Genomic DNA, 26,865 nt, shown 5'->3' with positions numbered 1-26,865 from the left:
GTGTTCCACCCAATATTAAGATCTATAAAATGTGATCATAATATGGATAAATGGTGGTTTAATGGAAAAGGTTGGTGTTCCCTCCATTGAATACTATTTTTAATATATTTCTATTTCAACATCGAAATGTGACATTTGAAAAGGTCTAGATTGATATTCTTATTCACTACTTAGTGGAAACCTTTTAAAGTTCCCTAAACAATTGAAGAACAAAATACCAGCTCCATAATTCAGTTTATTTTATGGCAATTTTCTCGTACTTCACCCCTGGAACCTTGTTTAACATCAAGCATGCTCATCTTCACCATTGCCTGTTGGAAGTCCAAGAAAAACAAGGCCTGGTTGAGTGCATAAGAGTTCACAATGTTCCTTGTTTTGGGGTTAGTATACAATGTTTGATCTGATGTTAGAAGCCCATTGTTGGTGACCAAAGTGTTGTAGTATAAGTTATCAAAATCATTCCTTGTGGCATCAAAAGGATGCTCAGCATTGTCTCCAAAGCTGCATGTTATGGCCAATGTTTTTGCAAATTCTGTGTCCAAAGTTGTACTTTTATCCACTTGGGTCAATCTGTTCTTGAAAGAAGAACACCTTGCCACTCCTAATGTGTGAGCCCCTGCACAAAATAAAATCTCCAAAATTTAATTGCCATTGTCTTTAAATATTCTAAATACAGAAGAGAAACAATTTATAGTGACATTTAAGTTGTATCTACTACTAAAAATATAGAGATAAATATAGCTTTTGAAATTAGAGTGATGCTATATACTTAATTCAAACCAAAGGGGAGTTGGTACTTGGTATGATTTCATCAATATAAAAACAGCATTTACATATTACCAGAGAGAGCCACCATTTCTTGTGCAGAAAACCCATGTTGCTCAAACATCCTTATGAGCTCAGAAGCATTAAATGTTGGGGATGGAAGATTGATAGTGTCCTGAATTTTGGACCTTGTTCCATCTTTTCTTCCTTTTGGTATATCATACACTGGTCCACCAGCCTGATAATGTTACCATAATTACTTCATACTAATTACACCCAAAAAATGGAAAATTATTATACTATGTTATTTGAAGAATAGTAGTGTAGGTAGTAGCCTAATCTTACAAAGAAAACTGCATCTCTAGCAGCCATAGCAAGAATATCAGCACATGAAACCACTCCAGGGCATTGTTTTTCAAGTTTTTCTTTGATCTCATCTATCACTTCATATCCTCTCAAGCTCAAATTTGCTGGTGAATCCTTTTCTGCTGTGTTATCCTTAGTGGAGTCTATCAGAATTGACCCATCACACCCCTTATTATAGATAAAAACCATGCATAAATATATGATATAAGTTGCATAGTACAAGCACAAAAATTTATTGAGTAGAAAACAGAAGCAACTAATTAGTTAGTTTATCATTCTCTTTACTTAATTATAACCAACTAGAAATTACAATAAGATCTATCATTCTCTTTATCATTTCACTTTGTTAAAAATGTGTAGAAGGAGTTCTATTCTTGAATAGGGAAATATGTAATCCTTACAGCTCTTGTCTCTCCCTCTTCAAACTTCACCTAAGTTTATGTGGTAATTCGAAAGGGGCTCAACTTTGGAGTATGATCTGGTTCTCTATAGTTTGGTATATCTGACTTATGAGGAATGATGTGCTTTTCAATGGGAAGGAGGTTAGTTTCATTCAAATTATGGATCTAATTCATATAAGATCGTAGTCTTGGTTTTCGTCAAGTACAAACGCAAAAAATCTTGTTTTTATAAATTGGTATGTAGACTCATGGTCTTGTATTTTACAATCTCATTAGTTGTTTCCCCCTTCTGGTTGTAATGGGTTAGCACCCTTGTGCTTTCTTAATATACCTTTTTCTTTGCCATCCCACTTGTTCATTTTTTAACACACATACATTATTACACAATAAATATATGAGAAGAAAATTTGTTATATATGTACTTAACATTGATACATCATCTAATAACTTTTTATTATGTATGAAACTTCATTGCTTTTTCTATGCACTGTTTTTTCTTTACTTATGCTACAAGTGAGAGAAAAAGAAGGAACCTCAATGAAACAGTCATGGAAGTGCATTCTAACAAGACCAGCAGCTAAGGTTGGATCATCCTGCAATGCTTTGTTGAGAATGTCCTTAACAACAAGTTCCATTAAAGGACAACTCATCAAGTAGTAATTCATGTTCAACCCATATGCTCCAAATCTGAAACCACTCACTATAACTTCCATCACAAGAAACACTGTCATCAAATTAGCCATGACCAAAGATAACTAGTACAGCTTCTTGATTAAACCACAGGTATATATATATATATATATATGTGTGTGTGTGCGCGCGCGCAATATGTAATGGGAGCATTGAACTTAGCTTCTAATGAGGCCCAGGAATAATTAACTTTACATAGTGGAAAAAAGCTGGAAGCTGCAATGGGTATATATATATGTGTGTGTATATATACACATATATAACATCGATGGAATGATTGAAAATGAGTACACAAATTGGATAGGAAACTGTAAAAAAGGGTTACATTAATTTTTTTAATTTTTCTATGATAACTATATTTTTATTTGTTCATTATTATTTTAGTAATTTGTAAGTAAAATTGTGTCAATTCATCTCAAGGTTTGATTCATCATGTATATAATTTGAGCTCACGGCTATATATGTAACAATCCATCCTCAAGATTATTAGTGTTTGATATTTCAAAATTAATGTGGCGGATTTATTATTTCCTCAAATTCCATATCAAATTCTGGATTTTGTGAATTTTTTTAGATAAGCAGGTGTGTTTATTTGTAGTTTAAAAACATCGCCACTGAATGTGGCATAGCTATATTTCATTATCATGTGAGGATAAACACTGAGGATTATTGTGATTACATAATTTGTATTTGAAGTTATATATAGATTTGATAATAACATAGATTATGAAACTGGTGATTTCATAAAATATCTAAAATATACTTGGTTGAAAAGATTTAGCATACATTAAATTGTTTGTCTGACCATGTATCTTATTTTAGGCATAACTGTGATTCTGTAAAATTAACCCTCAAGTCCAATATGATAATTTGGTAAAACTCTCACCGAAGTTGTGAGTCTAGAATTAGAACTCTTGTACTTAGAGATAAACTTTGTCTAAAAATGATGTATTTGATTAATGGAACCAAAGCATTATCGGGGGAAGTTGCACTTTCATCTCACGTTCCTCATTTTCTCTAAAACTGAAACCATGCATGGAAAGGATTAGAGAGTGGTATGATTTCCAAGAAAGAATAAAATAGAGCTTCTTATGGGGATTTCCATAAATGAGTGAATGTGGGGGGTTTATTTGAATCTTAAATGAAGGAAAAGAAAGTGTGAGAATTCCATATCTTAAAAAGAATTCCATATCTTTATGGGAGTACAAATGAGATAAACAAGATAGCAATTTTATATTGAAATGTAATAATATTGGAGAAAAATATGTTTATGTGACTGAGCATAGATATTATACTCATAATACTGAGTTAACCCAATGTTCTAGGAGAAAATTGTTGAAAGAATTGACCAATCTTTTTTACACTTATATTTTTCAGGGCATGACTCCTATTAGGGTCGAAACACCATTTTTGACACATATGAGGATGCATGTGGAAAATTATGAAAAAATTGAAGAAAAAATATGACATATGGATAATTACACGATACCATAAAATATGGTACAAATTTACAAGTTTAAAACTTGTTAAATTTTGTTGTCGACATTTGTAGAGAGGAAGGAACACCAAGGCTAACACATAATATGGTGTTTTTGTCAATGCCTTGGTGTTTGTCATATTGAACCAAGTGTCCAAGTCTTTGGAGTAATCTTAATAGAGTTGCTTATAATTTGTGTAGATAGCTGGCTGGCACTTATAGAGAGGAGAGTACAAAATTTGAGTGCTATGATCTTTAAGTGGAGTGGAACAGAACTTGATAGAAAAAGTAGCAATAGCACATGAAGCATGGAACTTCAACACTCATGTATTTCCAAGTGCTTTGGACGCGTCTAAGTCACATATGGTACATTGGTTAATCATATACACACCGGCAACACCCACTACATATCCTTAAACATATGTCAGAATTTTCATATAAATAAATTGTTTAATAGAGGGGAGCACATCTTTTAACCTAAACTTTGTACCATTTCATGTACTTCTTATATGTCATTAGTCAAAAAATGTAAAATTAATATATATATATATATATATATATATTAAACAAGTGCTATATGGAGTATAGCATATGAAATAGAAGATGTGGCTACTTGAGACAAAACTCACTCAAGTCTAAAAGGCACTATACATACATACATTGTTTTAAATTATGGTAACAATTGTGGTTACTGAGATGGCGGCCGTTGCGATGCGAATTGCGGGCAATATGGTATGAATTATTTTGTGATTAAAAATTTATTTTTGAATTCGATATGGTCTGATGGAGTCCGATGTAATCTAAATGCGGTCGCATTCCGGTTCGATGTGGTTGCATTACGATCCGACATGATCGCATCATTGTGATTCGGAATCACATCCCCATATATCCCCATATATGACTGGAAAAGAATTTGCTGCTTCAATATTGAGGTCATAAACTGTGGGATTTACCGAAGAATTAAGGTTGCTATAATTCCATGGCAAGAACTGTTTGCCCCTCAAGTTTGCAGCACAGAAATAAAATGACAATTTGAGAGAAGGGAATGTTTGTGTTCATCATTCTATTACTTCACAATTTGAGAGAAGGGGAAAAAATTAAGAGTCCTCCAACTTAAAAGTAATGAAGCATGCAAATTATGAACAAGGAAAAAATCAAATAGTGGCCATTGTTTTAAAAAATGATTTTTGGTCCTTTTACGTGTAAAAAATATTTTTACATTACACAAATCACAATGGGTATGTATCACTAATAAGACCCAGCCATACTTGCCAACTAGGTGGCACTTTGAAAATTAAAATTTATATATTCATCACTTCCAAATTTCAAAAGAAAACATGCATAGGAAGTTGGAAATTACAACAAATATAGACCAAAGTTTTACTATGCATATACCCCAAATCTAGCTTAGCAATCACCTAGATGCACCTAAGGATTAGTTTGGAAGTTAGATTTTGGAGGGGAAGGAAGGGGAAGGGAAGGCTTGGAAGTCAACTCATAAGTGTATTTCATGACTCTCAAGCCTTCATTTTCCCTTCCTTCCCCTCCAAAATCCAACTCCCAAACTAACCTTAAGTTGTGAAGCTACACCATAACGGGCACCATTCACTAGAAGGTGGTTAGATTCCCGTCTAGTGGGATCTCGTGACCTCATGATCACTAAACATCACCCTTATCATTGTGTAAAAACTCACTCTTTTATAAAGAATAAGATTCACAATTTGAAAAAATTAAACTCAATGTTTTTTACCAACAAATTTAACCAAAAGTACTCTCACAAATACATGTCTTGAGCAGAGCAAGAATAATGTAATTTCCCCTCAAATGATACAAGCTTCCCTGCATTGATGAAAGGGTATTTTGCTTCCTCATTCATCACTACAACGTAAATTCCTTATACTAAAAATGGGGTAAAAGGAAATTAAGAAAAATACACTTGATACAACAATAGCACAGCAGGATGATTAATCTTCTTACGTTACAGTACAATCAGGATTTGCAAAAATAAAAGGATTATTTCCAATACTTTGTTTGAATAACAATCTTCTACGCTTACACGATACAGTCCGTCGATCAGTAAGCCATGTCGATTTATCCTGCTTCATTTTCTGTTGACCAGAGCTGCAGCAACTACAAGAATTATGCACATGCAATGAAAGAATAGTGACCACAATTTCCATTTCCTTTCACCTACACATTTGGGAAACACAAGTATTAGCGAAATCTCATTTTACCTATTCTATGACCTTCAAATGTTTGCTCTAATAAAATAGATAACTAAGGCTATGGGAAAATGACTACTAAAGATGTTTAAAAAGATCCAATCAATCAAAATAATTCAAAGCAGAAAAACATACAGCCATGACTAAAAATAAGTTAAAACCCTTTACATGCCTTTCCCTATTTAGAATAAAAGCAGAGTGCCAGGGATAAATAATAACCCTACATCTCAAACCAAACAAAGACGAGTAATATCATCACCAACAAGGCAACAAAATTAACAAATATAATTCTGTTATCTTAAGCATCCACTTCCAAGTCAATCTTGCATTCAATGCTAGAAGTGTCCTCAGCGAAGGTGAGAGAATAAAACATATTATACACCATGATAGAATTAGAGCCAAACACATGGAGCAAGGTGCTAGCTAGTCTTGGTCCCTAATCAGTAATCAGCATATATTAAAAGGAGGCCAACTAAATTATTTCACCTCAAGCTAACAAAAAAATGGAAGTATAGCAAGTCGAGAGATACTTATTAAGGACGGCCCAGTGCACGAGGCTTCCACCTAGTGGGGTCTGGGAGGGTAGATGTATACAACATTACCCTCGCAAGCGAAGAGGTTGTTTCCAGGATTTGAACCCATGACCTCGAAGTTACAAGGAAAGCATCCTTACTGTTGCGGAGAGGCTCACCCTCTCGGAGAGATACTTATTAAGATATAATAATATTTAGCAAGGTCATAGAGATAGATGCAAAAGTACTCACAAGTAGTTACTTCTCAACAGTTGCATCACAATCTCACTAATTCCCAGTCTTCTTTTGACAGGTCATAAATTTCAACACAACCATCCTCAAACATGATCTGCGAAAGTAAATGCATATTCATGTATGATCATAGTATTCTTCTAAAATATCAAAGTTCATTCAGAGAATCCCTTACCGAGTGTTTTTGGGAATATCTATCAAACCGTTTAATAATCCCAAACCTGCAGCATTATATTAAAAAATACCTAAGGTTGAACTCAAAATAATAAGGTATATTGCTGAATAAACATAACTACATACAAATAAACACAGTATCACAATTCACAATTCAAAACTAGACAATTCTACACACCTCACATTTTCAAGGTGTTTTAACCCAATAACTTCACCAATGCAATTGCGTAAGCACTTTGATTGGTCAACAACATGAGAACTTCCTGAAAAGCCAAGAACAATAGAAAAAATGAATGTTTAATAATATAGAAGATAAAACTAAATGAGGAAAAGGTATCATATTTTAAGCACATTTTCTTTCAGAAGAAAAACCAAATAGTATATAACTTGCAAAATAAAGAAACAAGCTTACCAATTTGCAAACATCCATTCCCATAAACCTTCCAAAAAAAAGTCCCACAATCAGACAACGACGCAGATCTTTATAATTTAAAATACATGTAACACATGAAAATCAATAAAAGATTGAGCTAATTACTTAGGGAATGTCATTTTGGAAGGAGGATAAGATGGCATGGGAAAGAAAGTCAGACGACAGAATGTGTGTGGCACTTTTAGAATGGGAATGTTCGTTTTCATTCAATCGAACGGAGAGATGGTCATCCCTCCAAAAGGCTTATGTATTCTGCTTACCATTTTACCTTTTATATTTTTTAAACATAAACTATCCTAATATCGGAAACCCAAAATGCTAAACTAATCATGCTTTCTACTTAAAGCCCCAGAGTGAAGCACTATTCATTTATCTATTCCACATTGCTTCAAGCGACAACATTAGCCATCAAAACCATAGGATAAAGAAATCAAACATAGAAAATAAGTAGATGAATTAAAGACTACATAAGTGGAAAAGACCGATAGACATGATGTCTTCACGTTTTAGGTCAAATGTGGTGTCAAGCCTACTTATGTGGTTTTTCACTTATGTCATTAGATTTAAATCTCTTTAGTGGTTGGACTCCCGAACCCTGACAAAAGTTTAAGGAGGTGGTCTATGCAAAGGAATCAAAACCTCTTGTCGATCTAAAACACTTTTAGTCTGTCTTAATCAATTCAGAGCCTCTTTTCAGACTTTTGAAGCCTTTCACAAAAGTTTTAGACATTCTGTTAGTGTAGTTATGTTCCACTTACCTTCAATGTTTTTTACAAACCCACTTCATACTCGTGGTTGTTCTTCAGTGAAATGTACCTTTCCAATTTTGAATGTAAATAAAACATCAAATTGGAACAAGTGCCTAATATGAGACCTATTGACAATTCTCCCAATAGTAATAACAATACTAATAAATTGATAAACATGTGAAACTCAGATACAATAAAGGAAAATGTGATATGTAGGGTCCTTCCTACTTTGCTACATGAAGTATGTGGCCACCGCAAAATAATAGTATTTTTTTGGACACCCCTAAATATGACCTGACTCCACCCAAAAAATTGACATAAATTGCTTATTGGGTGGTATGACTGTATGAGTTTTAAGAAGCTGTGGTGCAGCACTACCATTGAACATGAAAATGTATTATAGTCATCGAATATGGAAATGTATTTTATATCATAAAAAGCTATATCAATAAGATGCACATACATAAACATGAAGATATAGTAACACATGCCTTATCAAATACCAGTGAGGAAAATTATGAAAACAATATAATAATAGAGAACACAAATTTATCTTTGTTTCTTATAATAGAAAAGGTTTGCAAATAATAGAAAGAATGCAATTCAGTTTGGTTTACAGTTTGATATTACTAATCAGTGATAGAGACATATATTATTCTGAAGAGAATAGCTATTTAAGAGAAGATGAAGCCACCTGATATGCAACTAATTTTAATGCACTATCTGAAGACATTTTAGGCTTGCCAGGTTTGACACCAAGCTTACGCCTACATTCAACAGCACCACAATGGCAATCTTGATCTGCACCAAACTGAACAAACCTGCAATATAGTTAAAATACACCATAACCACCATAGAGTCATATGAGCATAACTCTGGAGATACCAAAACTTCCTAGAGGTAAAAGTATAGGAGAAGTGGTGCAACTAAGCATAATCGAAGATATGACAATTGCTCATACTGGTAATCATAAGTCAAATGCTCGCCCTTTTGTATGTCACGAGTTGCAAATATGCCAATTCTTGTTTCACCATCAATTATCCTTAAGATGGAAAGAAGAAAAGGCCCGTGTTAGATGAAGTACCTAACTAATCTATTTAAAGGATGGATAAAATGCCTAATAGTACTATTAACTACATGAACAAAACAATTAGTACTCAACCATTTCTGCATCTCAGTATTGGGGCAGCAACTATGATTGATATATCTTGATTTGTTTCCCTTATATGTTGCATCAATCACCATATCTCGATTGATTTCACACAAGTAAAAGTTTGTTTCCCCACGATGTTTCATGTTCCAAAGCCTTTCTTCACATGTTTTGTCATCGATGACTGGTACAGAGATAAAATCCATAAGTAGGTTTTGAAAGAATAAAATTAAAATTTGTCTACGATTGATTATCACCTTCTCCAACATATTCTATAACAAAGTCCCCTAGCTTGATATCTTCATCGGCCACAATTCCAGAACCACATTTCTCAGTCTACAAACAACACATAAAAACTGTGTTAAGTGCATATAGTATGAGACTAAAGTAAATGGTTATAATAATTCAAATAACCTATCTAGAAAATGAGCAGAGATACAGACTAGTGAGGTGGATAAAGTAGTCGTAAAGATAAAGGGAGGAAAATGAGGAAAGTGAACTAATAAAGGAATGTAATTATCAAATTTATACTTTTCATGTACCTTTCTATAACCATATAGTTTTATTAGTTTACTTTAAAAAAATGAATACAACAAACACTTCTAAAAAGCTTTCAGAATAGTGTTCTTCCTGTAATAGTAAAGATATGCACTACATAAAATTACGATGGAGATGCAGATAAACAAAGACTAGACAAATTAGATGACCATGGCCAATACATAATATTATACCAGCAAAATAAGAAAGTGTTAAGCTGAACGAAGATCACATGCCTCTAAAGAAAGCTGATTTTGCAAGGAATGGAAAATACAGGAATAAATTTAGCAAACAAAAGCTCATATATTTTACTTTCGTAGTGTGGACTGTGGAAGATGAAAAAGAGTTACTGAAAATTACACAAAATACTACAAGAAATTTATACTATATTATAATATATGTGTGTGTGCAATATAGGAAAAATTAATAATACTTATAGAAATGATCCTGAGCCAAAGAGCTTATACCTGAATCAATTTCATTTTTTTCACAGGACGATGCTGAAATGCTTTGTTCAGACAGGAGCTCCCACATTTGCAACCTGAAGAACAGCTAGACAGAAGCATCCTACAGGGACAGTCAACAGATAACGAGTAACATGAATGAAGAATTATGCTGATATGCTTGCATCTAAAAGTTACAATAAAAAATGGAGACAAAGTGCTAGAGAAACCAAAGTCTACCTAGGCGCACGATAGGGTCCAGAAACAATGAATTTTCATTTTGAACAACTTTCTACCAGGGCTAACCACCACTTGGGCTATAAATGTGCAAAGTTTGCACAGTATTTTATAACTTATAACATGGAAGCGAATATGATAAACCACCCCTTTTCTGGTTTTGAGGAATATGAAATATTCTCAGGGATCGGGTTAAAAATGAGAATAATAACTATTGCAGTAACGATCAAAACGATGATGACATTATGCTAACATCAGAAGTCAGAAATACCATATACTCTAGCAATCCCATCATAACACATCATATTATAGCCTATGGAAACAAATGTTCAGAGATCAGACATAAAAAGGTAATATGTTTAAGTAAAAATATTTTCATGGTTCGCTGCAAAAGATAAAATTTATAATGATAAGGCCACTGCTAGATTCAGTCATTCAGGGACATTACTTATAATGGAATATGCAGTACAAGAAATGAGCATAAGAAATAAACAGTTGTATACATGGAATACTTACCCACAGTGGCAATCTCTACCACATACACTAGGAGATTCAGGTGAAGCAGTGCAGGAACAGAATATTCCATCATCTTCAAACCGTCTCTTGAACTTCTTTGTGAGATATATATCTTAAATGTATAAGAACCAACAAAAGAAGATTGTCTAAAACTATAGGACAGTGTAAAGACCAAACACTTCAGAACAAATAAGTATATTAAGACATACGAACAACTGATGATTGCATATTAGCTGGGTCAATATGCACAGAGACACTCATAAAGCAAAGTCTATACTTGACTACATTAGAGATATAATGTTATTGCAAATAGCTCGGAACAAGTAAAAAGGATACTACGCTTTATAAAGGTATATTGCATTGGCTTCGATTTAGTAAACGACTCTGGCAGTTCAAAGTCAACAGGTTCCCCAATTTGCTTCGCCAACTTGTCAAGCGCAGATCCAATACAAGTCTGCTCAGAATTCTGTTAAACAGAAAAGCATGTAACTCACTCAACAGCCCAAAAACAATTTTAAAATAAAAAAATGCTCATTGATTATGGCTTCATTGAAAATGTCATAAGCACGATAGCAAAAGACTACTATCACACTCACAGTATAACATCGTCTCAAAAAAGATATTATAGGAGACCCTATTACACACAAATACATTGTTTATAAAAAAGGACATCAAAACATAGAAAGACTGATTAACGAGATATAAACAGCAAGAGGAGAGAAAAATAAGTAGGAGTTGCCTTATAATTTTAATAAACAATTTTCACGAGAGAACTGCTGAAAATTCTTGGGTAAAGAATAAAGATTCACATGTGAGTGTCACAGGATAAGGAATTTTGTCCCCTATTCCTAGTTCTGGAAAAGAAAGAAAGGGGCTCTCAAACATCAATAGTGGATACTAGTTTAGACCAAAATAAAAGTAAAAGCATAAGAAAAAGTTGTACTCTTTTACCAATAGAAGGCTTCAGAGAGAAATATGTATACAATGCAACAAGTAATAAATAATTTCTTGTAAACTAACTTTTAAGCACTTTGCCGGGTGGATAGCACAGTATAAATAAACTCTCTCGGAGAAATCCCAATATTAAAGAACTCATGAATTAGATTAAGCAAAGGTATTTCAACACCAAACAACCTTTTTCATGACTGGCATGTAATCTGATACAGGTTATTCCTATGAGAACAGCTTGAATCTCAGTTTCTCAATAGAAGCTCAAACCATAAATTGGATATTGAAAATCAATACCACAAAATCCACATACAAGACTTACTCATTCCTTCAAAAGCATACCTTGCCTACAACATATAAAACAAAATGTAAGCTTTAAGTAAAGTACACCTACAACATGAAAAACAATTTATCAGCTTTCAAAGTTATGTGTTCAGGTTCTAAAATCAAAGGTGGTTTATTACTTGTTCCTTTTAGATTGTCAAGCAATGGTAATATAAAGAAATTAAAGACGAAAATTAACCAAAAATGCAAAGTTCAATGAGTAATTTTAATTGAAGATGTTGCTTTTAATTCCATTTACCCCATATTTGGTGGACTCCACCAATTCCAACTTTTTCTCCCTAACTTCTTTCTGTTTACACTTTTCCTACAGTTTCTCCTCTTATCAATATCAATATAATCTAAAACACTTCAAAGTTTTCCTAACACATAATATTTCAACAATTTCATTATAATCTATCATATTGAAGTTGACAACTCATACTATTACAAATTGCGCCAACATACACCACTCTTCCCACCAAAAATAAAATCAATATGGAATGCAAATAAAATAAAAGGGGGAGTAGGAAACACAAATCTAAAAATTGAAAATGAGGGGGAATGTGAGAATAATTTTTTTAGAAAAAAAAAAACCCTACAACATAATAATTCAAAGTTTGAAACTTTTCATTCCCCTTGAATGTTTTTGCCCTTGGACTAAAAAACACAACAGTGTGAGAAAGAAAAACAGTGAAGGAACTATAATTCTTTATAATAATACAAAGTTAGACACAGTGAAGGAAAACCCAGGAAATATTGTGGTGAATGGAAGTCGAAAGAGTGAAGAAATGTGATATTGAGAAAAGGGTTGAATGGGAATAAGCGAGAATCTAGAAAGGAATTGGTGAAGCAAAAGAAGCAGATAGAAGGGTAAAATGGGAAAATAGTAAATAAGGGAGAACCTGAAGGAGCAAAGGAACACGATGTGTTGAAAATGGGAATGAGAAAATGAAGAAGAGAAGTTTGGATTTGGGGTATGGTAGTAAATTGCAGCGGCTATGTTCAACTCAAACTCACATTTGTGTTGCTTTCCACAGTATCAAACTTTGGTTTCAAACCAATGTCAATTAATACACATATGTGTTTAAATCCTAAAAGTAAGGCTATATGATTTAAATAAGAGTTTAAAATGTTGTCAGTGTAAAGTTTTTACATTGTCAGTTCATCCTCCATCATTGATTTGTATTATTTTATTTAAGAGTCAATGGTGGTTAATAAATCAATGGTGAATAATTTATTGACAGTGTAAAAAATACTTACATTGTAAACGTATAATATTAAATCCTTTAAATAATTGTAATATTGTATGTTGGGTCTGACACCAACATCACATATATGTGTTTGAAAATGCAATTGTGTTTTGAGTATGTATAATCCTGTGCATTGTTATACTTTAAAGTGCCTAAATACTTGAGCTGAGAAATTTGATATGTTGAATTGGTTAAATCAGAAATTTAGTGAAAATGAATATTCATACTTTCAATATATTTAAAGAGTTTAAAATCTATGTACTTTCAATATATTTATGTGAGAAATTTAGTGTAAAGTTTTTTATACTATCGACACATTATCCACCATTGGTTTGTATTACTTTTGTATGAGAGTCAATAGTAGATAATTGGTTGACAGTACAAAAAACACTTACAATGTCAATGCATACATATTAATCCATATTTAAAATTGCTACATTGTAAGTTTGTATGAAATGAATTTTTGTGTCCTATTTTGAGGCATACAAAATAGCATATCATGTGATTGAATTTGTAGTTGTGTGGAGTTGATGAAAATTGGAACTTCTGTTGTAGTTGCAAATCCATTATGAAATGTTTTACTTTAAGCAAAATAGTTTATTACAAGGCTTTAAACCATTACATGAAACAAAATTATTGTGTAGTTCCAAACCCAAAACAAAAATGTTTTCCTATGTTACACAAAACATAATCTTGAAATGTGTTTTAATGTCCTTTGTAATGATTCTGGAATATGAAAATTCACTTTTGAAATATAATAGCCAAACCACTCAGAATCACTTTGCAAACTAAATTTTTTTTGGATAATCATTTTTTTCTGAAGCCTAAATAAATAGCCCTTAGTTCATTTTTTTCTGTACCAAAAATAACTCCATAATAATCACCCCAATCCCCCATCTTTTCATTATTATATATAAATACAGGGAATTACTCAAAATAAAAACATTTTTTTTATAAAAATTGTGAGAATAATAAATACATGTGTTACAACTATACATGGACAATTGAGATTAAATATTTATTATTGATCACATGATAGTCATATATATTTATATTTTAATCTTAATCGTTTAACAATTCATATTAACTTTTTACATTTCTCATAATAACAATTATTCTTCCTATATATATATATATATGAGAAGAGATCTGTTTACAACCAAGTTAAATTATATTAGTTACATTCAATTTCATCCATTCATTTTTTTTAAATTCAACGCCCAAATGATGAAACTTAGAAATCATCTCAACGGATCTCATATAATATATATATAAAACATTTTTTGTTCTACTTTTCCTGAATATCATCATTGACAAAACAAGACTGTTTGATCATGGTATATGATATAAAATTGAATTTTATAAAGCACCAAGAATGTCTACATTGCAAAACTTAAAACATGGACGTCATCGTAAGTTTTCATGTTTTGATATGTAATTTGTTGTAATTTTATAGGAAATTCGTTTTTAACATTACACCTAAATAGTTTAAAGTCGTTTTTCCGAAATAGAATGTTTTTCAAAGTTGAAGTCAAATACAGAATAGTTTCTAATTTTACCTAGATCATTTTCCCCCAATCCTATACAAAGAGGCCCTAGGGATAAGAATTAAAATATGGTGAAGATATATTGAAGAAAATAAGCCTACCACCTCTTAAAGTATTAGCTATTTAATTAGTGTAACAATGTTTTTTAGTCTCTTATAGTCATCCTTATGGATGAGGTGAAAAAACTCATAAAATAAAAGATGGAGAGTAATTGAAGATTACAAATAATTGCATTGATATCAAATAAGAAGTTAAAATTTTGATATTTAAACAAAAGGACTAATCTAGTGTAAATGCATAACTCAAATTATTGATGTCATTCTAAAAATTGTCAGTAATAATGAGAGATTGTCTGATTCTACATTACTCCCCAAGTACATGTACTACACTACTATGTTAAAGAGTAAAGAGAATAATGTGTGGGGCACCAAGAGAGAGAGGAATCGTTTTACAGTTTAGATTTTAATGAGATGGAAGATGAAAAATATAAGCTTAAAATCTGAATAAATTTTTGTGAACTTTTGGTACCAACCGACAAGTCAATGAAACTCTATTAGATGCTCTTGATATATTTTGATACTCTTCTGTTGCTATTGTTTCCACTGCTTCCTCTGAGCTACTAAAGAAGTGTCTATCTGATAAGAAGTGTCTATCTGATTCTCTGTGTTTCAAAGCTTCAGTTTCATTTACAACCTGAAAAGGATGGATTTTGAAGCATTAGAAATAATTAGGGAGTCAGGAGTCCCACATTGATTGAGTGAAAAAGTTCCATGTGTACTTAAACCATGAGGCTCTCCTACCTAATGGATTAATATCTTGATGTGGTCTCTCATCATGTGCTTAACTCCTAACAATTGATCCTTTTATTGAGAACTTGGGCTACGAAAAGATCTACCTATATGTTGGATTAAGGTATATTACCAAATAATGATAGGGGCTATAGGAGTCGCCAAAAGAAAAAGGTTATCATTGGGTAGGTGTCAATAGAGTGAAAGTTATTATAGACGTCAACCCTTAAAGGGATGGCAATGTTGAGTAAAAAAGCAAGCTCGACGTGATACTTAGGCAAATGGACTCTTCCACCTAATGGACTAGTCTTTTTGTTAGGTTCTACTCATGTACTTGAGTCCTATCATAGACATGCAAAACTTTTAGGCATAGAAGTTTTTAATACTTTACAGGCTTACCCCATCATAGCAATGCACTGCACAATCTTTTATACCATGCAAGTAATCTGTAATCACATAAGAATTACAAAATAATTAGCAAAACTTAAAGAGGTTTAAGCCTAAATGTCTAATACAAGGATTTATTATAGCAGTTGAGGGTAAAAACCTGAGTATGCCATATCCTTGAATATCAGTAAAGAGCGAGGCATCAACAAAACAGAGAACGGGTAGTGATCATCAAGCCATTTATCTTTCCCAACCTCAAAAGTTCCTCCATCTGAATCTTTGTCAATAACATCTTGAGGATCTAACTTCAATCTAGGATGGGGAGTAAAGTCCATGACAGCAGGAGATCCAAGTGAAAGAATGGCTACTACTGGAAAATACGCAGGCCCATCCTGGTGTGGCTGTAAAAAGAAAATTGTGTTAAAGATCAGGAACATACATGACAAATTGACAATGCACTCTACACTTTGCTGACAATTATCATATCATATAAATATAACAGATGAGATCAAGAATAAATCACTGATGAAGTATTACAGTGCAAAATTGCAATGGACAATTCATTGCTAAAATGGAATAAATAGGAAATGCAAAGAAGTGGGTGTTGAGGTTGAGGACACACCATTATGCCTTGGTTAGGTAGGTATTCATTGATGAGAACATGATTGATTGCTGATGGGAATAGCCCTGATTCTTCATATATTTTTTGTGTAAGATTTATTAACCATGGAGGCACTGTAATACAGAGATATAAAGTATTAGCAAGACTAAGATTGCCAGTAGCAGACCAATGTATTCATTAAGATATGCTATTATTATATCTTACTCTTTCCATTGTAGGTTACATCTCAACAATAAAATGCTTTAACCATCTTCCTATTTAACAGTCACAAATGACGTTTCGCCAACCAACACAAGTAAATACCCAACGATGTATATACAAAGGCAAAAATGGCATAGTCTAATCCACATACTGAGCAAAGATAGTGAAACATATATCTAACAAATGAAACAAATGCCAGAATACCAATAAAATGTAATATTTTATATGTTCAAAACTTTCTTATCCTCTTGAAACTGGTAGAATCAAAAAGTGAAAGTAATAATCTCATTCTTTCAATTAAAAAGGGCTTAAGATTATGTCTCAGTGATCACTGCCTGAAACTACCAAAATTTAAATGGGCCAGAATAGTTCCTCGATAATATTTCTCACTTGCAATAGATAAGATCATATGTATGCATGAAGATTCCGGATTTAGATTATGAAAGAAATAGGGAAGTTCCCACTTACAAACTTGAGGCAGAAGGCCCTTCTCATGGACAACACCACCTGCAAAGAAGATATCGATAAGAAGGAATATGTTCATCTCACTTTTGCTAAATATTATTGATTCAGTGGTTGTATCAAGGAAAAAAGAAACTCCATATTACAGAAAATAAGTGGTATGTTCTACATAAAGAGGAAGAAACACAATTATAAGATCAGCATACCCCAATTCTGGAGCCTTCTATTCTTCAAAGGCTTCCACTTCGATGTAGGGGCTCCATAAATCTAATAATCAGAATAAAAAATTAAAAAAGTTTATATAGTTACAGACTCAGGAAATGTTAAGTAGAACCATGAGAATCAAAATGCAAGTGCTACATTGTTCAGAAGAAAGCTTTGCTCACTATCTGTGACGAAATCAGGAATATATATCAGAGTTGGCAATGTTCCAACTTTGTAATTATTTAATTTCACATTTCCTTCCATCATTCTGCAAAATCAGGGGTTCAACATTAGTTGATATTACCATATCAAAGCAACATAACAAAAAGAACATATTGACTTTATGATGCCAAGTTTCCAACATAATCAAAAAAGCAAAATAAAGGAAAAAGAGATAAAATTTAAATCAGATTTCTTATCCTCTATTCCTCTCTTTAGCTGTTCCCTAAATATAGGCAAGTGAAAGCAATTTGTATAACAAAACCTCCTTAAGGTGAAAAGCTCATGTCACCTGCTTCAATTTCAATTATGTTTGTGACTCTCGACACAACTAGTAACTTCTCAAACATTTGAAATTTGTGTATGGCAGTATTCATCATAATAAAATAAGGGGTAGGAAGGGTGGGAAAGCAATCTTTGTTTCTCTGTCTAAGCAAGTCCATTCTCTAAAGCATGTCAAGCAAAAGATTAATAAAGAAAAAGAAATGCATATGGCCATATGGGAAAGAAAATGCAAAAGTAAGACACATGATACCGATACTTAAACTGATTCAGTATCACATTCAAATTTATTTACTTTTTTACAGTCAAGTATCTTTCCTTTAGGTTGGTGATTTCTACAATGCCCTATAAGTCTACCAAATTTCCACCAAGAACATCAGCCCAATGCTTCAAGACATCTTTATCAACTATTAATTTTTGGTTCTTTTAGCAACTCATGCAGTTAAAAAAAACATTGGAATCATGAGCTCTAATGCTACCATGTGAGCAGTGGCATAAAGTAGGGCAAAACAACAACAACCAAAACCTGTTCCTACTAGATGGGATCAGTTACATGGATCGGACATACCATTGTATTCTATCATAAATCATGTCCTTAGAAAGTTCATTCATTTCCAAATTCTTTTTAATGCTTATAAATCGAAGCAAGAGAGATTGCAATTTTATTTGCAACCCTAAAAGTAAAGGAACCACTAATTCACTGTACTGTGTTGCTGTTCAGTATGGCTATGACATAACCTCTGAAACTATCATCACGTTGCTAATAAACTACAAAAGGTAGCCCAGTATACGATACTCTCGAGTGTGACAGAGAGTTTATTCCCAAGGTTTGAATACCCTCTTCTTAATAAGCTGCACTAAGTTAAAATAAATAAATGCATTTAGTTGACATATAATTGAGAAAAAGAAAACTAGCATCTAATTAATTAAAAAAATAAGAGGAATGACAGATTTGTACAGTATTGCCAATGAGTGTAATATCTAGTGTAAAGAGGAGCTTTACAGAGTCTCATTTATAATTCACTAGTATTACTTCTTTAAAAGTCAATAGTAAATATGAACAGTGACAATGTATAAAATTCTTATATTATCAGTCTGTGCATAATTGTTTTTTCCTCATTGCCAATCATGTTCCAATGTAAATTTATGTTATCATGTGAAGTATCAAATTTGATAGAAATTTATGAAATTTTGGTTCTACGTTGGCCAACTAAAAAATTGGAATCTAAGAAAAAAGAAGTGGGCGTTGTGGAAGAACAAATTAGGGTTTGAAGACAGAGAGAACCTGTTGGACGCCGGAGGAGTGGTGGCAGCTGCGGTGAGAGACAGCAGTGAGCCGGTGCTGCGACGTTCGTTCCAAACTTAGGACGAGCGAGTACTATAAATCATAATAACAAAAACCATTAAATATTTTTCTATTCCTTGTAGAATATGGGTATATCAATTTCGTTTAAATATGAATTTGGTATCAGTAAAACTGTTGATTATTCTGAAATTCATACATTTTGTTTTTTTAGTTTATTTTATAATTTTTTATTTTGGTTTTTGTCTTTGAATGTGGTATGAAAAATAATAATAGTAGAATGGCCTTTGAGAGATTGTTTAGACATGTGTGAATGAAATTGGTAGAAGTCTCATGAGTAAAGTAGATAGAGACTAATCCAATTCTTCAAGAAAAAAGAGATATTATGAAAAATTATCAACCAAAATAATAATAAAAAACTTAGAGATAAATGGTTTATTGATGCTTGTTATTAATAATAGATTATTATAATATTATTCTATCGATAGTCGACTCACTAATGAGATAAAGATTTGATTATTTTATTTTTTCTTATGAGAAAAATGTTGATGACAGGTGGGTTGACAAAGATGACATGTTTAGAGAACCACAATAGTGACAGCTTTGTTACAATTGTGGGAATGGCAGTGAGGGTGTTTAGCTATGATGTGGTTTGGGGTCTTCTTATATTTGATGCTCTATTATGAATGAGTTTGTTTTTTTATCAGTGGGTTTGACTTGATGAAAATCTAGAGTGATATTTTGGTTAGGTGATGAAGGTGAGATATTGAATTATTGATGCAAGGATGAAAACCATTAAAATAAAAGACCACTTTGCAGGGTACAAAATTAAAATAACCTCTATTTAAGAACTTGAAACTTATTTAAGCCATTTTAGAGTAATTTTATTAACATAAATATATATGTTTATACACAGTTTTTAAGATCTTCTTACTTTTAATTTTACTTTGTTTTCTGTATACACGCCAAGAATTATTCTCTCATTAGTATAATTGTGTAAAGTATTGTGCTAGTATTATCTATGGTAATTTTTATTAGAACTGCTACTGTCCAGTCAGTTTCTCTCTTGACTTTGGATATTTTGTATCTGATTTTGGTTCAGAGTGAAATTCTGACCTCACCTCACTACAGTACCTTAAGCCAGATACAATTTGGATTATCATTTTGTAGAATAGAATATGGCAACAAAACTTTTCTCCTTTGGATCTATGTACCAGTGGGTGCCTTCTTCAACTTCCCTACCAAAACCTAAATGAAAGTTGCATCATAATTATGGATGAGAAGAAAGATTTGCCAAAGTCAAATTATTTTGTATGTTGCTAATGGCAATAGAGTATGATGATGTAGAATCATATTCTTAGAGAATCAGGTTCTTTCTCACCTTCCACCATCCTTCCCCTTTTTTTCTGGTTGACTCTTTTAAAATGAAATTAAAGTCTTAATTTTTTTTATACTACCAAGGGTATCCCCTCACCTTATGGATAAGAAACTTCTTTTTCGGAATATTTTATTGTCTCTTCCAATAAGTGTCGCTTCTAGGAATCGAACTATTAATCTTCAGGTAAATTAAAGTCTTAATTTGCATTTATACAATAACACTCTCCATCCTAGCCCCCCCAAAACTTCAAGGTTTTCTAAGGCAAACATTTTTATTCCATATTTGTTATTTTGTGAATTTCAACTTTTCAAGTGACTTAGATATGGTTGAGAAGTTCTTCACCAGTTAATAATGAATAAGTAATAAAAAAGTAAGTTTAGTTAGAGAGAAAAAAGAAAGTACAACTAGGGAAAGATTTAAAAATAATCTGTAGCAGGTACAAACTATGTACAACAAGGAATAAGGGGAAAGAAAAGAAGCCAACATGTGTGCTCAATGTTTTTGCATATAACATAGCATCTGATTTAAGGCATTTATGTGCATAACATCAAAGATAACCAAAGACAAAAGTCACAAAACCCTATCTTGAAAGGATATACTCTTGTATATGCAAGCATTCAACTCCAACAGATTATTCCAAAAACTTGCTACATGATTTTAACCAAGTTGCCATTTTACATTAATCTCTTCAATTCACATCAACAATATAGCCAATGTTAAAGGAAAAGGAGGATTAGGAAACTGAATTTAACTTGGTCATTTAATCTTGCATTTCTGTCACTTAAAGGGACCAAAATAAGAGGAGGCTTTATGATTATACTCTCTGGCTTTGCATGTGGATTATTATAGCCTTTTACTATAGAATATTGCACTGTTGTTGGGTTTGTAGGCTGCTAAAGCTATCACATAAAACAATCTAAAAGCTATTTTATCTGATGAATGTTATTGTCCACATTACAATTCTCTATTCATTGGAAAATAGTTACATCATTAATGTTTGAGACATTCTATACAGATATTATATGCTAAGGTGAACATAGATGAATATCAAAGTATCTCATATTTTGAGGGAGAAAATATACTATACCAGATTTGAGTGTGAGTGACATCTATCTGTTGATTCTATATCAAAGTATCCCCACTAAGCACTACAAAATTATTTTCCAATTTTTGAGGCCACTACTCTCCTCAACACAACCATCTTTATGTGTATGCTAGTTCCTGCTAGATGCTAGTACTTACCTTTTTTTCGATGACATAGCAAACATTTCCATTAGTCTTCCAGCACATTGAAGCTCTGCTCTTCATTTTTTTCCTTTCAAGAAGGAGAATGGGTGTCGATATACAAGGCAAGCTCCGTCAGGCTCTTGGCTCTATAAAAGATCATGCCTCAATTGTCAAGGCCATGATTTATCAATTATCGCCACCAATATGATGGCTTTTCCAGCATAGAGATCGCAGTCCTTTGTGCCACCACCGGCCATGATAATGGCACCATTGATGACAAATACATGTATGAAATCCTTTTCCATGTATCAAACTCTCCAGGCTCCATCCCTTTTCTTGCTGAAAGGATTTCGTGTCGTCTAGGCAAAACTAAGGACCATCTTGTGGCCCTCAAGGCCCTTGTCTTGATTCATCGCCTTCTCTGAGGAGGAAACAGGAACTTTGAGAAAGAGCTATGCGAAGCACATGTCTCTGGCCATCTACAAATCAGTATAAGGTGTTTCACAAAGAATGACTCTGATCCTTCAGTTGGTTTCCTACACAAATATGCAGCATATCTTGAAGAAAATATGAGTTGGCTCATCAATCAAGCAGGGAAGCTTGAACCTATTATGTCAAAGGGGTTAGAATTTCGGCGATATGATGAGAAATCCATTGATATGGTATTTCGTACATTGCCTAAATGCCAAGTGCTCATTGATAAGGTGTTAGAATGCACACCATCACCTGATATTTTGTACTCGGATCATAACCTAGCTCAAGCTGCTATGAGCAACACCTTGAGGGAAAGCTTCCAAGTTTATATGACATTTTATGAAGGGATTGCAGCTCTTGTCAACATGATCTTTGATTTAACAGCATCAGCCAGAGGCCTAGCTTGTGAAATACTCAAGAAAGCTTCTCCGCAGAGCCAAAAGCTTCATGATCTGTATGAAAGTTGTAAAAAATGGTTGAAAACAAGAATTTGGAATACCCTTTTGTTCAAATTATCCGTATGGATCAATTTGGTAGTCCACAAAATCAACTTGCAGCTTCACATGTCTCTCTATCAAGTAGAAAAAGTATCTCAGAGGTAGAGTTAGCAGTGGCAGCAAAAGAAGGCAAAAGGAATGAAGATAAAATTGACATAAATTTGTCACCATCACTTTTTTCACAGACACTAGAGACAAAAAGAAGCAACGTATGGGTGGTATTTGAAGATGAAGCACCAAATGAATCACTGGTCCTTCCAGCACAGCAAAAGCTTGGAGATGCTGATGAATGAAAAAGAGATTGAATACAATAGGCCAAGTCTATTCCTGAATCCATTTTCATCTAGTATAGATACAAGCATGTTGTCAGAGGCATGAGTCTGAATTAACTAGTGGGATGAGTTCTCCAGTAATTTTGGTATAAAGTAAATAATAATATCAATCACTTGCCTGTTTGACTTGGATTTGGATTTGCTGCGAATATCATTCTGTGCTCGCCCTTTTTATCATTATGTGCTCGCCATTTTCTCTCTTCTTTATTACTTTCAACCATCTGGTTTTGAATGGTTTTGGGTAGTTGAGCTTGAAACCACAACAGTTTTAAGGGTGGACTGCAGTATTCAAGGGTGGACTGCAGTATTCAAGGGAGCTCAGTCTAACTGGTCGAGATGGACTAGTTTCCAAAAGGTTGATATGAATCGACGTTAAATGATGAAAACAGAGGCTAAATTCACACAAACTTCAGTTGTAGCAAGTCTTGAAGTGCATTATCTTCTTTATTAGTCGAGAAAAAGTCAATAATCAATTCCATGGTGGTAGCATCTAATGGAAAGCCTTTGCCTTTCATTATTTGAAGGTATTTTCTTAACCTTGAAATATCACATTTTCGCAGCAACCCTTGGACAAAAACATTATAAGAGCACTTATTAGGTGGACAGTCCTTCTCTTCCATTTCCGCAATTAATTCTTCAGCATCATCCAGTAGTCCTTCTTTACATAGACCTCTAATCATTGTGTTATAAGTATATGCATCAATTTTCAACCCTTTAGCTGGCATACAAGAAAGAAGTCTCCGTGCATCACTCAGTTTTCCAGCTTTGCACATTCCATCGAGCATAATATTGTAAATCACAATATCAAGATCCAGATTAATGATCTTCATTTCTCTAAACAATGACATTGCTTCTGAATGAAAATGACATTTGAATAGGCCATCCAAAATAATAGCACATGTCTGGAGATTCGGAACTTGGCCAAACTTGTTCATTGTGAAAAATAACTCTTTGGCAGCTAGAGGTTTACCCACTTTGCAAAACCCACCTATAAGAGTGGTCCAAGTTACAACATCCGGATGCAATCCTTCATTAACCATTTCACTCAAGAGAGAGATAGCCGTATCAATGTCTTTAATTTTACACCATCCATTGATTAACAAATTATATGTTACAATGGTTGGTGAACAGTTCTTGCGAACCATCAAATTGAATACTTTCATGGCCTCCTCCATTTGATTTTGTAAACAATATCCATCAAGCAAAGAATTATAGGTAACAACATTAGGCTCCTCCCCCATTTGAATCATGAAACTCAGTACACTTTTAGCCCCCGAGATCATCCCTTCTTTGCAAAAAGCATCCACCAATATAGAAAAAGTTTTCACATCGGGCATGATTCCCACATGCATCATCTCATTCAGTAAAGCAGTAGCATCTTTCCATCTACTAGAATTACAAAGCCCTTGAATTAGACCATTGTAAGTGACAAGAGTAGGTTGAATACCTTTACAAGTCATTTCCGAGAACAAACTCAAAGCCTCGGATAACAACCTATCCTTGCAAAGACTATCCATAATTGTGTTGTACACTACAACATTCGCTTCGCAATTCCTTTCACCCATCTTCTTTAAACACTCAATAGCAGCAGAAGTGTCTCCCATCTTACACAACCCATTAACTATCGCTCCAAAAGTCCGAATATTCCATCGAAACCCCAAGTTTTCCATGTGATCAGCCAACCACATTGCTCGAGCCACATTCCCTTCGACACAAAGCCCGTTAACTACGGTGTTAAGAGTCACCATAGTGGGTTCCAAACCAATTTTGAACATAATCCCCAAAACAGAAAACCCAAAATCTGTGTGATTCAAACGACACAGACAATTGATAACAATATTAAGAGTACAAACATCAGGTCTAACACCTAAAGAATACAAGTGTTTGATTAAAGAAATGGTAGTTGTGTAATGCTTCATCTTAACAATGAAACCAAACAACAAGTTAAAGTCCTTAACAGAGGGTAAAGGATTGATGGAAACCATTTCGTGAAAGAAATTGAATGCAGTATCAACATTTTTTAGATTTCTAATAGAATTCAAGAGATGGGTTCTGTTTATAATAGTGTCATGATGAATTTCAATAGAACTAGAACTAGCATGAGTAGAATAAGTATAAGAAGATGAAGAAAAGTGGAATGAAAGGTAAAAATGGGATTTTGAAAGAGTGGGAAAGCGTTGAAGGTGTTGGAAACAAGAGATGGAACCTGTTCTTGGCAAACGCGGCATTTGTGACTCAGTGGTGAGGGTTTGGTTTGAAGAGTGAGAAGATGAGTTTAAGAGCGAGTTAGAGTTCACCACTGTTTCCCACTATTTTGTTTTCGAGAGCGAGTTAGACCCAGTTGAAAATGGTTTAAGAGTTGGGCTTGTTCAAGCAGTGGTGGTGGGAAGCCCAACCACAGTATAGATATTTTATTAATGTGAATATCTTCAACAAGGTTTGTTTGCCCGAAAATGATATATCTCATATTAATCCTCATACTCATAAAAAGATGACATAGGTTATAAGGAGATATTTTATTTAGAGTAAATTACACTAACATCCCCTGAGTTTTAGTGTAATTACACAAATCACCCCGCACTTTTCTACACCTACACAAACCCCTCATTTTTATACTTTCATTACACTGACCACCCCTGCATGAGAAATAAGTGTAATTTTGTGAACAAAAAATATGATAAATGCAATTAAGTTAAACAAAACATGATATATTGTGGAGACAAGTCCAAATAATGTATGAGTCGACACCTCTTTATTATTTTTGGTTCGTTACGATATAATATAAGAGCGATTTAAACAATATTTTTTTAGAATTGTTGATGCATTTTGTAACAAAAAATAATAAAGATACATTAATTTGTATATTATTTGGATTTTTCCTCACAATATACCATGTTTGTTTAACTTAATTGCATTTATCATATTTTTTGTTTAAAAGATTACATTTATTTCTCACGCAAGGGTGGTCAGTGTAATGAAAGTATAAAAACTATGGAAGGTTTGTGTAGGTGTAGAAAAGTGAGGGGTGATTTGTGTAGTTTCACTAAAACTCAGGGGATGTCAGTGTAATTAACTCTTTTATTTATTAATGATTGGTTTATAAGTGACATATGTCACTTTCTTGTGGGTAGGAGGATTAATAGGAGGATATAACATTATTCTTGTTTGCGAGTTTATTTTTTGAGAGAAAAGAAAGATAATGAAAGGCTTGAGAGTGAGCCCACATATGTCTTTCATGACTCAAAGCATTTTCTTTTCATTTATTATTCTCCAAGAATCAACTCCCAAACGAACCCTAAAATTATTTTATCATATGAAAGATGGAAAAACAAAAGGTTGTTCATGTTATAATTATCTGGATAAAAATGAGATGAAATTGGGCAAATAAGTTATTTTGAGGATTTGAATTCATTAACTTCAAAATAAAATGTAAGCAACTTTATGATAGAGTTAAAACTAACCCTCTAATATAATTATTATAAATGATCATAAAAAT

The 26,865-nt window shown here is 33.2% G+C and overlaps 4 protein-coding genes and 1 pseudogene across 10 annotated transcripts; 1 reads left to right on the top strand and 4 right to left on the bottom strand.

Annotated features, from left to right (window-relative positions):
• Positions 150-2,325, bottom strand: LOC109325509 (peroxidase 47-like). Its single transcript, XM_019557922.1, has 4 exons — positions 2,066-2,325; positions 1,111-1,299; positions 841-1,003; positions 150-616 (listed from the first exon to the last, which is right to left on the bottom strand). The coding sequence occupies exons 1-4, from the start codon at positions 2,273-2,275 to the stop codon at positions 231-233; spliced, it is 948 nt and encodes a 315-aa protein (XP_019413467.1). The 5' UTR covers positions 2,276-2,325; the 3' UTR covers positions 150-230.
• LOC109363191 (histone-lysine N-methyltransferase ASHH3-like) lies at positions 5,428-13,226 on the bottom strand. 6 transcript variants are annotated; one of them, XM_019609359.1, is made up of 14 exons: positions 13,099-13,226; positions 12,059-12,219; positions 11,261-11,390; positions 10,925-11,036; positions 10,196-10,295; positions 9,449-9,527; positions 9,204-9,375; positions 9,003-9,083; positions 8,736-8,862; positions 7,272-7,299; positions 7,038-7,122; positions 6,861-6,906; positions 6,686-6,782; positions 5,428-5,897 (listed from the first exon to the last, which is right to left on the bottom strand). In XM_019609359.1, exons 2-13 carry the CDS (start codon positions 12,074-12,076, stop codon positions 6,711-6,713), a joined length of 1,050 nt encoding a protein of 349 aa, XP_019464904.1. In that variant the 5' UTR covers positions 12,077-12,219; positions 13,099-13,226; the 3' UTR covers positions 5,428-5,897; positions 6,686-6,710. The 6 variants fall into 6 exon arrangements, 5 of the variants coding, with proteins under 5 accessions (XP_019464904.1, XP_019464907.1, XP_019464906.1 ...); XM_019609362.1 differs by having other exon boundaries at positions 5,428-5,889; XM_019609361.1 differs by having other exon boundaries at positions 12,059-12,214.
• Positions 15,235-19,583, bottom strand: LOC109363315 (alpha-ketoglutarate-dependent dioxygenase alkB homolog 6). Of its 2 annotated transcripts, XM_019609542.1 has the most exons (9): positions 19,444-19,583; positions 17,814-17,925; positions 17,660-17,720; positions 17,460-17,498; positions 16,791-16,903; positions 16,329-16,569; positions 16,181-16,227; positions 15,464-15,686; positions 15,235-15,389 (listed from the first exon to the last, which is right to left on the bottom strand). In XM_019609542.1, the coding sequence occupies exons 2-8, from the start codon at positions 17,922-17,924 to the stop codon at positions 15,486-15,488; spliced, it is 813 nt and encodes a 270-aa protein (XP_019465087.1). In that variant the 5' UTR covers position 17,925; positions 19,444-19,583; the 3' UTR covers positions 15,235-15,389; positions 15,464-15,485. The 2 variants fall into 2 exon arrangements, with proteins under 2 accessions (XP_019465087.1, XP_019465086.1); XM_019609541.1 differs by having other exon boundaries at positions 15,236-15,686; positions 19,444-19,579.
• Positions 21,436-23,433, top strand: LOC109363194 (annotated as a pseudogene).
• Positions 23,120-25,706, bottom strand: LOC109363193 (putative pentatricopeptide repeat-containing protein At1g12700, mitochondrial). Its single transcript, XM_019609367.1, has one exon. It carries the CDS (start codon positions 25,595-25,597, stop codon positions 23,768-23,770), a length of 1,830 nt encoding a protein of 609 aa, XP_019464912.1. The 5' UTR covers positions 25,598-25,706; the 3' UTR covers positions 23,120-23,767.

Source organism: Lupinus angustifolius, chromosome LG13 (genome assembly GCF_001865875.1).
Source record: "Lupinus angustifolius cultivar Tanjil chromosome LG13, LupAngTanjil_v1.0, whole genome shotgun sequence".
NCBI classification, from domain to species: domain Eukaryota; kingdom Viridiplantae; phylum Streptophyta; class Magnoliopsida; order Fabales; family Fabaceae; genus Lupinus; species Lupinus angustifolius.
This window is presented reverse-complemented; position numbering and strand designations above follow the sequence as displayed.

Coding starts and splice junctions, on each gene's coding strand:
- LOC109325509 (XM_019557922.1), bottom strand. CDS start 2,275: ATGGCTAATTTGATGACAGTGTTTCTTGTGATGGAAGTTATAGTGAGT. Junction 1,300..2,065: donor TCCATGACTGTTTCATTGAG/GTTCCTTCTTTT, acceptor ATCTATAATAAG/GGGTGTGATGGGTCAATTCT. Junction 1,004..1,110: donor CTAGAGATGCAGTTTTCTTT/GTAAGATTAGGC, acceptor TAACATTATCAG/GCTGGTGGACCAGTGTATGA.
- LOC109363191 (XM_019609359.1), bottom strand. Junction 9,528..10,195: donor AAAAAATGAAATTGATTCAG/GTATAAGCTCTT, acceptor TGTTGTTTGTAG/ACTGAGAAATGTGGTTCTGG. Junction 9,376..9,448: donor TATAGAATATGTTGGAGAAG/GTGATAATCAAT, acceptor TCTCTGTACCAG/TCATCGATGACAAAACATGT.
- LOC109363315 (XM_019609542.1), bottom strand. CDS start 17,924: ATGATGGAAGGAAATGTGAAATTAAATAATTACAAAGTTGGAACATTG. Junction 17,721..17,813: donor AAAGCTTTCTTCTGAACAAT/GTAGCACTTGCA, acceptor TCTGATTATTAG/ATTTATGGAGCCCCTACATC. Junction 17,499..17,659: donor TAGAAGGCTCCAGAATTGGG/GTATGCTGATCT, acceptor TCTTCTTTGCAG/GTGGTGTTGTCCATGAGAAG.
- LOC109363193 (XM_019609367.1), bottom strand. CDS start 25,597: ATGCCGCGTTTGCCAAGAACAGGTTCCATCTCTTGTTTCCAACACCTT.